This window comes from Terrapene carolina, unplaced genomic scaffold (assembly GCF_002925995.2).
Source record: "Terrapene carolina triunguis isolate 2854851 unplaced genomic scaffold, T_m_triunguis-2.0 Scaffold62, whole genome shotgun sequence".
Classification (NCBI taxonomy): domain Eukaryota; kingdom Metazoa; phylum Chordata; order Testudines; family Emydidae; genus Terrapene; species Terrapene triunguis.
Genome location: NW_020664413.1, coordinates 300,194 through 310,151, shown reverse-complemented (window position 1 = coordinate 310,151; position 9,958 = coordinate 300,194). Strand labels below are relative to the sequence as shown.

The 9,958-nt window shown below is 59.4% G+C and overlaps 1 protein-coding gene across 1 annotated transcript in view; it reads left to right on the top strand.

Moving 5' to 3' along the window:
* SLC23A3 (solute carrier family 23 member 3) overlaps window positions 1–9,958 on the top strand; it is a 12,654-nt gene that overhangs the window by 2,141 nt on the left and 555 nt on the right. Inside the window, exons 4-11 of the mRNA XM_026647758.2 lie at window positions 3,373–3,446; window positions 4,163–4,344; window positions 4,735–4,858; window positions 6,518–6,665; window positions 6,757–7,010; window positions 7,996–8,101; window positions 8,817–8,984; window positions 9,331–9,426. Of these exons, the coding sequence (XP_026503543.1) occupies window positions 3,373–3,446; window positions 4,163–4,344; window positions 4,735–4,858; window positions 6,518–6,665; window positions 6,757–7,010; window positions 7,996–8,101; window positions 8,817–8,984; window positions 9,331–9,426 (1,152 nt within the window). The remainder of the gene's footprint in view (window positions 1–3,372; window positions 3,447–4,162; window positions 4,345–4,734; window positions 4,859–6,517; window positions 6,666–6,756; window positions 7,011–7,995; window positions 8,102–8,816; window positions 8,985–9,330; window positions 9,427–9,958) is intronic.

Here is a 9,958-nt window from a genome sequence, read left to right as displayed (position 1 = left end):
CTCTGCTTCTGCCCCAGCATGGGGCTTTCCTGGCTGACATTTCAGGACCCAAAGCAGCTTCAAACCCAGCCTTAAGAATGTAAGAACGGCCACACTGGGTCAGGCCATTGGTCCGTCCAGTCCAGGGTCCTGTCTTCCTGTAGTGGCAGGTGCCAGGTGCTTCAGAGAGAGTGAACAGAACAGGGCAATTATCGAGTGATCCATCTCCTGTCGTCCAGTCCCAGCTCCTGGCAGTCAGAGGTTTAGGGACACCCAGAGCAGGGGGCTGCATCCCTGCCCATCCTGGCTAATTGCCATTGCTGGGCCTATTCTCCAGGAACTTCTCTAGTTCTGTTTGGAACCCAGTTATAGTCTTGGCCTTCACAACATCCCCTCGCAAGGAGTTCCACAGGTTAACTGCGCATTGTGTGAAGAAATACTTCCTCTTGTTTGCATTAAACCTGCTGCCTATTAATTTCATTGGGTGACCCCTGGTTCTTGTGTTATGGGAAGGGGTAAATAACACTTCCCGATTCACTCTCTCCACACCAGCCATCATCTTATAGACCTCTACCATATCCCCTCTTAGTGATCTCTTTTCCAAGATGAACAGTCCTAATCTTTTCAATCCCTCCTTGTATGGAAGCTGTTCCATACCCTTGACAATGTCTTGGATGGTTTAGACCCAACAAATCCTGCATCTTGGCAGGGGTTAGACAAGATGACCTGTGTGGTTCCCTCAAACCCTGTGGGTCTCTGATTCTGCTATCTTTGTTGCCCTGCTCTGAACCTTTTTCCAGTTCCACTGTATCCGTTATTGAGATGGGATGACCAGAACTGCCCACTGTATTCCAGGTGTGGGTGTACCGTGGGTTTATATAGCAGCATTAGGATATGTTTTGTCTTATTTTCTATCCCTTTCCCAATGCTTCCTAACATGCTCTTAGCGTTTTTGACCACTGCTGTGCATTGAGCTGAAGTTCTCCGAGAACTCGCCATGGTTAAGGCTACATTTTAGTCACAGGTATTTTTAGTAAAAGTCACGGACAGGTCACGGGCAGTGAACAAACATTCATGGCCCATGACCCGTTCGTGACTTTTACTATATACCCCTGACTAAAACTTGGGGGGGGGCTTCCCGGGGGCACCGTGGGTTCTGGAGGGGGGCGGGTAGTGGCACACGGCCTGGGACCCTGCTGGTGCCGGGCGGGGGGGGGGGGGGGGGGGGGGGGCCGGGGGCCCCCCCGGCGCGGTCCCTCCCCCCCCCCCCCCGCCGCAGAGTGGGGGTGGGGGGGGGGGTGGGGGGTTGGGGCACGGAATGGGGTGAGGTGGGCTCTGGGTGCGTTTACCTTGGGGGGCTCCCTGGAAGCGGGGACATCCCCCTCCCTCGGCTCCTAGGCAGAGGCGTGGCCAGGCAGCTCTGCGGGATGCCTCCGCCCAGAGTGCTGGCTCCGCAGCTCCCATTGGCTGGGAACCGCGGCCAATGGGAGCTGCGGGGGCGGTGCCTGCAGGCAGAGGCAGTGCACAGAACTTCCTCCAAGGTAAGTGTGACGGGTTGGATCACAGAAACCCCCTTGGGAGCTGCCACCCGATGTGCCAAGACTACCCCTGCTTCTGTTTTCCCTGCCAGCTCAGGACTCCAGCACCCCATCTTGCTGAATTAGACACTCCAGTCCACTTCAACACAGACCCAGGGTCTGAATCACTTGTCCCAAAACTGCAAGTTTACCCAAAAACAGCTCACAGGAGTGTGCTTGTCTTTAGCACTCAGATGCCCAACTCCCAATGGGGTCTAAACCCAGATAAATCCGTTTTACCCTGCATAAAGCTTATGCAGGGCAAACTCATAAGTTGTTCGCCCTCTATAACACAGATAGAGAGAGATGCACAGCTGTTTGCTCCCCCAGGTATTAATACATTCTCTGAGTAAATTACTAAATAAAAAGTGATTTTATTAAATACAGACAGTAGGATTTAAGTGGTTCAAAGTAGTAACAGACAGAACAAAGTAAGTCACAAGCAAAATAAAATAAAATGCGCAAATCTATGCCTAATCAAACTAAATACAGATAATCTCACCCTCAGAGATACTTCAGTAAGTTTTTCTCAGACTGGACACCTTCCAGGCCTGGGCACAATTCTTTCCCCTGGTACAGCTTTTGTTCCAGCTTAGGTGTTAGCTAGGGGCTTCTCCATGATGGCTCCTCTCCCCTCTCTCTTCTCTTCCACCCCTTTATATATCTTTTGCATAAGGCGGGAACCCTTTGTCTCTCTGGGTTTCCACCCCCCCTCACTGGAAAAGCACCAGGTTAAAGATGGATTCCAGTTCAGGTGACATGATCACATGTCACTGCAAGACTTCATTACTCACTTGCCAGCACACACATATACAGGGAAACTCACAGGTAAACAGCCATCTGCAGACAATGGGAGTCATTAAGATTCCAAACCATCATTAATGGCCCACACTTTACATTATCACAATAGGCCCTCAGAGTTACATTTTATATTTCTAGTTTTAGATACAAGAGTGGTACATTTATACAAATCAGATGAACATACTCAGTAGATTATGCACTTTGTAATGATACCTTACAAGAGACCTTTTGCACGAAGCATATCCCAGTTGCATTATAGTCACTTATCAAATTTTTATAAAACTATCCCAGTTACATTATATTCACTTATTATCATGTTTTTATAAAACCATATAGACTGCACAACGTCACAGTAAGTGCCACCCAGAGCTCGCCTCACCCTGTCCCATGCCCCAACTCCCTGCCCCCAACCCTAACTCTGCTGCTGCTGGGGGGTGAGGTGCAGTGGCCCGAGAGTGCCCTACCAGTGCCTGGTGTGACTGGCGCAGGGGCTGCCTGAGCTGCCCCTGGGCCAAGCGCACCGGCCCCTGCAGAAGTCACCGACAAACTTGCAGCCTTATCCATGGTGAATCCAAGGTCTCTGTCAAGTGATAAGGACTAATTTAGAACCCATCAGGCAGCTCTGCCTGTCTGCCTGGCCCTGCGCGTGGAGCTGGAAGCATTTCAGAGAATGCTGCCATGGAGTCCTGGGCTTCAACCTCTTTCCTGCCAGCCTCCAAGACCTCTCTCCTGTCCTTCCCTATGTCACTGGTACCTCCATGTGCCACGGCCACCGGCTCCACCCCAGCACTGCACATAAACCCGCTGGAGTCCCGTGCCATCCACTGCCTTGGCACCCAGCAGGCAACGCTGGGTGGGTCTCCTGCTCATCACAATCCCACCACTGACATGTCTAAGAATCGAGTCCTCCATTCCTGTTACCTGGCTCCTCCTAGTAACTGGGGTCCCCTCCCCTTCCAGGTACCGCTCAGCCCCGATGGCTGCCCGGTCATGTCTCTCCATCCTTCCCTTCCAGGTACAGACATGCCTGCTGAGTGCGCTGAGCAGGACTGTGCCGCCCCCGGGAGCTGGAATCAGTCACTCCGAGAGGTTGGTGCCTCTGCTATCCCAGCCCTGGGGAGCACGCGGAGAGTGGGGGATGTGGGGGGGGTAGGGTGTGGGGGTGTGTGCAGGAGTGGGATGAGGGTGTGTGTGGGGATGGGATGGGTGTGGGGCGTGGAGGGGTGGGCTGCGGGGGTGCATGGGGGTTGGGGTGCATGGGGGTGGGGGCGGTTGGGGTGCATTGGGGTGCATGGGGGTGAGGTGTGTGTGTGTGCGTAGGGGTGGGCTGCGGGGTGCATGGGGGTTGGGGTGCATGGGAGGGTGGGGCGGTGGGGTGTGTGTGTGTGTGTAGGGGTGGGCTGCGGGGGTGCATGGGGTGGGGGCAGTTGGGGTGCATTGGGATGCATGGGAGTGAGGTGTGTGTGTGTGTGTAGGGGTGGGCTGCGGGGTGCATGGGGTGGGGGCGGTTGGGGTGCATTGGGGTGCATGGGGGTGGGGTGTGTGTGTAGGGGTGGGATGCGGGGTGCATGGAGGTGGGGGCTGTTGGGGTGCATGGGGGCTGGGGCGGTGGGGTATGTGTGTGTGTAGGGGTGGGCTGCGGGGGTGCATGGGGGTTGGGGAGTTTGCAGACGTCAGGTCCCAGGAGCAATAGGGAGTGGATGAACCCAGTGACTGGCTGAGTCGCTCTGGGAGGGGCTGGGGGTCTAGGCTCGGGGAGGCCATGGGGCCGCCATCACTGTCTTCTCATCCCTTGTTCTCCGCAGGTCTCTGGAGCCGTGGTGGTCTCGGGGCTGGTGCAGCTGGCGCTGGGGGTGTCTGGTGTGGGGGGATGGGTAGCCCAGCGCTGCGGGCCCATGGTCCTGGCCCCCAGCCTCTCCATCATCGGACTGTCTGCCTACAAAGAGGCAGCCCACTTCTGCTCGGCCAGCTGGGGGGTCGCCCTGCTGTACGTGAGTTTGGAGTCCTGCCGCTGGGGCGGCCTACGGAGCCACCTGGTCACACCCACACAGGGGTTCTGGCCCAGTCTCTCCCTATGGGGGGTGCTGTGGGGAGTGGTGTCAGGGGAACTCCCCGCTACTGCATTCCCAGCAGAAGGCACTAATGTGAGCGCGCTGATTCCCAGGCTCTCCCAGCAGGAGGCGCTGGGGGAATGGCGCATGCACATGTGGGGAAGGCGCTTCCAGCCTCTCCCAGCAGGGGGCGCTATGGGAGCTGCCCGGGGTGCAGCCTGCCAGCTGGGGTGATACATTTGAGCTGGGGCCCGGCCGCCCCGGGCGCTCCGGGTGCTCCCTGCCCTGCATTAGCCGTGCCGTGACCCGGGCTCTGTCTCTCCTAGGCTCGTGCTCCTCGCCATCCTGTTCTCCCAGCACTTGGGGTCCTGCCGCCTGCCCCTTTGCACATGGACCCGGGCCAAGGGCATCTCCGTGGAGACAAGCATCCCAGCCTTGCGCATGTTTTCGGTACGAGGCCCCGTGCTGCGTGCGGCACTTCCATTCCCCACTGGCCCCGGGCAGCCTGCCTGGGCACCGGCCCCCTCAGCGACTTGAGCATTTCACCCTCTTCTTTGTGACTGACTTAGACCCAGGGGATTTGGGTTAGTCGGCACCAAGGGGGACTGCGAGGGGCATCGGGGAGACGCAGCCTCGCCAGGCAATGGGCAGCGCTAGGGGAATTCGTATCGACAGAGGCCAAGTAATGCACATGAAGGGGGGACGTCAACGTCTGGTGCACCGTCCTGTCTCTCCCGGGGCTGTATCTACTCAGGGAGGGGGCTGGGCCCAGTCTAGACAACGCGAGCAGACCTCTGGTCAGTGCAAAGAAAGATAGAGCAGAACTGGGCGGGCTCAGAGGAAAGGAACGAGAACCATCAAGGACCTGGGAGAAGATCTCCTGTGCAGAGAGAGCAAAGACTGGGCATGTGATCAGTGTCTATAAAACACTGCCTGGTCGAGCGAAGGGAGGTGAGGAGTGTCTCTTCTCTTGGCTCACAGAGCAAGAACAAGAGGCCGCTGGATGAGAATGACAGGTGGGAGATCCAAAAGAAAACACTTTTTCACACAATGTGTGATTAGCCTGTGGAACTCACTGCCACAGGAAGTCACGATTCAGAAAGGGGCTGGACATTTCTCTGGATAACAGGACCCTCCAGAGTTGTTCTAATGAATTATAACACAAATTCTGGCAGGGCTATCACCCCTCCTGCATCAGGGCTTGAGCGGATCTCTAGCTGTCACAGACCAGGGGGTGGGGGGGTGATGTATGGGGGAGATAGAGGGGGGAAGAGCAACACAAATGATGAAAGGGCTAGAAAACATGAGCTATGAGGGAAGATTGAAATAACTGGGTTTGTTTAGTCTGGAGAAGAGAAGACTGAGAGGGGACATGATAACAGTTTTCAAGTCCATAAAAGGTTGTTACAAGGAGGAGGGAGAAGAATTGTTCTTCTTAACCTTTCAGGGCAGGACAAGAAGCAATGGGCTTAAATTGCAGCAAGGACGGTTCAGGTTGGACATTAGGAAACACTTCCTGTCAGGGTGGTTAAGCACTGGAACAAATTGCCCAGGGAAGTTGTGGAATCTCCGTCATTGGGGATCGTTAAGAGCCGGTTCGACACACACCTGTCAGGGACGGTCTAGATAATACTTAGTCCTGCCATGAGGCAGGAGACTGGTCAAGATGACCTCGCGAGGTCCCTTCCAGGTCTATGGTTCTGTTATTTTATGATTATCCCCATCTGCTGCTGCAGGGTTCTTCCACCTTCCTCTGCAGCGTCTGATGCTGGGCGCTGCCCCAGGCAGGAGACTGGGGGAGCTGGAGCTGGGGGCTGACCCAGTCTGCCTTGCTGGGGTCCCATTGCTCTCCCTGGGCCAGACCCTCCGTCAGGGCAGCTCCACTGACTTGATGCTGATGGGTCTGGCCCCTTGCCCCACAAGCAGATCAAAGCACCTGGTGGCAATGGTACATTGGGGGGTGGGCTCCCTGCTCCGGAGAGCGGCGCTGGCTGTGCCGGGTTTCTAGCTTGTGGCTGTCATTGGTGGGTGCTCTGGCGGGGGCGGGGTGTGTGCCCTCGGGACGGGGCTTTCACAGACCCGTCTCAGGCTCCCTTCGCTGCCCCGCAGGTGCTGCTGCCGCTTTGCTGTGCCTGGATTGTCTGGGGAGTCCTGAGCCACCTTCGCGTCCGCTGGGACCTGCTGGGCCCTGCCACGTGGCAGCTGCCCACAGCCAACGGCACCCTCCGCTCCCCTTGGCTCCAAGTCCCTTACCCAGGTAGGACGAGGGACAGGGCCGGCCCTGCCCATCCACCCTCTGCCCGTGGCCCCCGTTCGCCAGTGACCGTCTCTATCTCCCTCCCTTCTAGGTGAGCGGGAATGGCCGTCCCTCAGCTCCCGGGCTCTGGGCGTGGGCGTCGCCATGGGCATCACCTCCAGCATGAACTCCGTGGGCTGCTACCTGCTGTGCCCGCGAGCGCTGCGGACCCCCGCCCTTCCTCGGCATGCCTGCAACCGCGGGCTCTGCACGGAAGGGCTGGGCAGCCTCCTTTTGGGGGCGCTGGGGGGCGTGAGTGGCACGGCTTCCAGCATCCCCAACGCCTGCACCAACAGCCTCACCCAGGTACGGCGGGGGACTCGGGTGGGGGGCCTGTGGGCATGCCGGGCCGACCCAGAGCTGCCACTGGGCTACGGTGCACCGGTCCGGCCAGCTCGCAGGACAGTGGGTAAATTCGTTGCAGAGGGTATAACCGAGGCTGCCTAGTTATGGGCCGAGTCGCCTCCTCCATGCGGGCGGGTCCTGTCCACGCCCAAGCTGGGCGTGTGCCTCCACCAGGGGCCATCCCGGGGCTCATCTCATGCCAGCGAGGGCCCGGATCAGATGGCTCAGCTGGCACGGATGCCCCCTGCGGCACTACCGGCAGCTCATTAGGGGCAGAGGGCAAGGCTCTCTCTGCGCAGGGGTACGGCAGGCCTGGTGGAAGGGCTCTGCCTGCCAGCGGTGCCCCGGCGCCCATGAGATGGCACTGGGGGTCCAAGGGAGACCCTTCAAGGGGCAGCTGTTGGCACTGGAAGGCGACTCTCCCGCAGCCTGTGCCATGCGAGTAGGGTGGTCTGGGCAGGCAGGGCGGGGTGCCGGGAATTCAGGAGGCCCCAGAGCACTGGCGGAGGGATAACGTCACGACCCAGACGCCCAGGCTCTGCCCACCTGCGCTGGCAGCGGGTCGGGAGCCCAGGGCACGGCACAGAGCCGATCCCTGCTGCCCTGCTTTTCACAGAGGTGCAGGCCAGGGCGACGATGGCTCCCAGCATGCACTGCACACTGGCCATGCGTAGAACATAGGGTGCTGGAGGCTGCGTTGTGGGACAGTCTGGGCGGACTGGGGCCCCGGGTCTGCCCCAGAAATGGGGGGTTCAGGCCAGTGTATGGAGCACTGAGGCAGACAGATGCCCCCTACCCCAAGCGCCAGGCCCGCCAGCTGTGAGGGGGCCGGGGTGCACGGCAGGCCAGCGTGGGCAGAGGCAGTGGGGGGGGAGGGTGCAGGCTTGGGCAGGGTGCTACTGGGGCTCCCCCAGCCCACTCCCCATTCTCTTCTCTTTGTGCCCAGGCCAGCTCTCGTCACTCCGTGCAAGTGAGTGCGTTGGCATGTGTGTTCCTGGGCATGTCCCCGCGGCTGGCAGAGCTCCTCACCACCATCCCACTGGCGGTTCATGGTAAATAGCCCTCCTGAGCCGGGGCGCCAGGGAGAGCCCCTCCCTCGCAGAGGGCAGAGCGCTGGCCCCCCGCACCGTGTTCTGCGTTGCCTGAAGTTCGGGGGGGGCGGCAAGGCCTGCTGCTCCAGCAGAGCCAGCAGGGGGCGCTCACACACTTTCTGTGTAGGCCCTACATAAACGGTAGCGTTACCCACGATTCCTCAGGGACAGCACAGCAGGCAGACCGCCAGCTGGGGTGACATCCTGGCCCTGCTGACATCTGCGGCAAAACTCCCATTGGCGTCAGGATCACAGGCGAGAGCCAGACCCATCCCCCTAGGAGCTGGGTCCTGCATCCCAGGGGGCGACAGGCAGGCAGCAGCGACCACAGCCCCGTGACGTGGCTGAGCTGTGACGAGTGGCAGCACAGTACCCTGAACCCGGGCCTGACAGGCTGGGGCAAGGTGACCCAGCAGCAGAGCGGGTGTGCTCTGGAGCGGGCCATGTGCAGGCCTGACAGCTGGGAGGACGGATCGGCCTGTGAGTGGGGGTGGGAGAAGGGGAGAAGTGAGGCCAGTCCCCCTGAAGCAAAGCAATAGCAGGCCTGTTTTCTCACCTGGGATTCGCACACGTGTCCCACCCCACCCCCCATCAGGATTTGCACGCCCACCTTGCCCTGTCTGCAATGGGCACACGTGCTGGCCGCCCGGTCTGACCCCTCTGCTTGCTGCTGCAGGCGGCGTGCTCTGCGTGACATACACCGTTGCCGTCGGCACCGGGATTTCGTATTTCCAGTACGCGAACATTGACTCGGGGAGGAACATCTTCATCGTCGGCTTCACCATGTTCATGGCGCTGCTGGTGCCGCGGTGGCTCAGCGCGGCCCCCGGATACGTGGCCACAGGTGCTGTATGAGCCGCCTTCTCTCGGGGCTGGGGGCTGACGACCCTGGGAATCACATTCCTTCTCGTGTTCCCCCCGGGACGCTGGACTCTGGGTCACCATGCGCTGTCTGAGTCTGGTCCTGGTGGCTGGCTGCTCCCCCTCCGTGCCATTCGGCTCCAGCCGCTGATCCCTGGCAAGGCTCCGCACCCTGCAGCGGGGCTCCGAACCCTCCTTGCTCTTTGGCACCTGCTTATGGGCTGATCTTCCCCTTGTAGCCCTTGGCTGGAACGTTTCCGTCCGACGGACGCCTGGGTGCAGGGCGGTGCTGCTCGTGGTTGGGGTAACTCTGCTGTTGTTCCCCCTAGGCTGGGTCTGCCTGGACCTTTTCCTCCTCTCTGTGATGATGGTTCCAGTCTTTTTAACCGGCCTCTTGTCCTTCTTCTTGGAGAACACGGTCTCAGGTGAGAGGACGCCCCCACCCATTGCCAGGCGCCCTCGTTTAAATCTCTCTCTGCTGCAGGGGCAGCAAGTCTGGCTCCAGGCGAGTTGCTGCGGCTGGATTCTGGTGTTAGTTACCAAGGGATGTGGAATCCAGTCCTGTGCATCCGGCCAGCGGGCGCACGCGGGAGGGAGGCCCCTGTGGGACTGCTGTGAGGGACAGTCATGGGGACTGTCACTGGGACAACAGCCCCGTGAGACTGACGGCTCTAGTCCCCACAGTCCCCGCCTGGGATGGCCGTAAGGATGGGGATTTCTGCAATCCCGACTGTGCTGGTGGCCAGTGACCGGGATGCCTGGGATCCTGGTGATATTTATTGTCACCGCGGTGGTAGCGGTAAAGCCAGTGCCTTGCACCTATGCAGCACCTTCCATTGCCCTGGGGACCGGAGCGTGGCTTAGTGTCTAGGGAGGGTTTAGCTGCGGTGAGTATTTTTACCAGTGCCAACCTCCAGCTGCCAGCCGGATCTCAGAGGGTTCTCCTCCAGCTGCCAG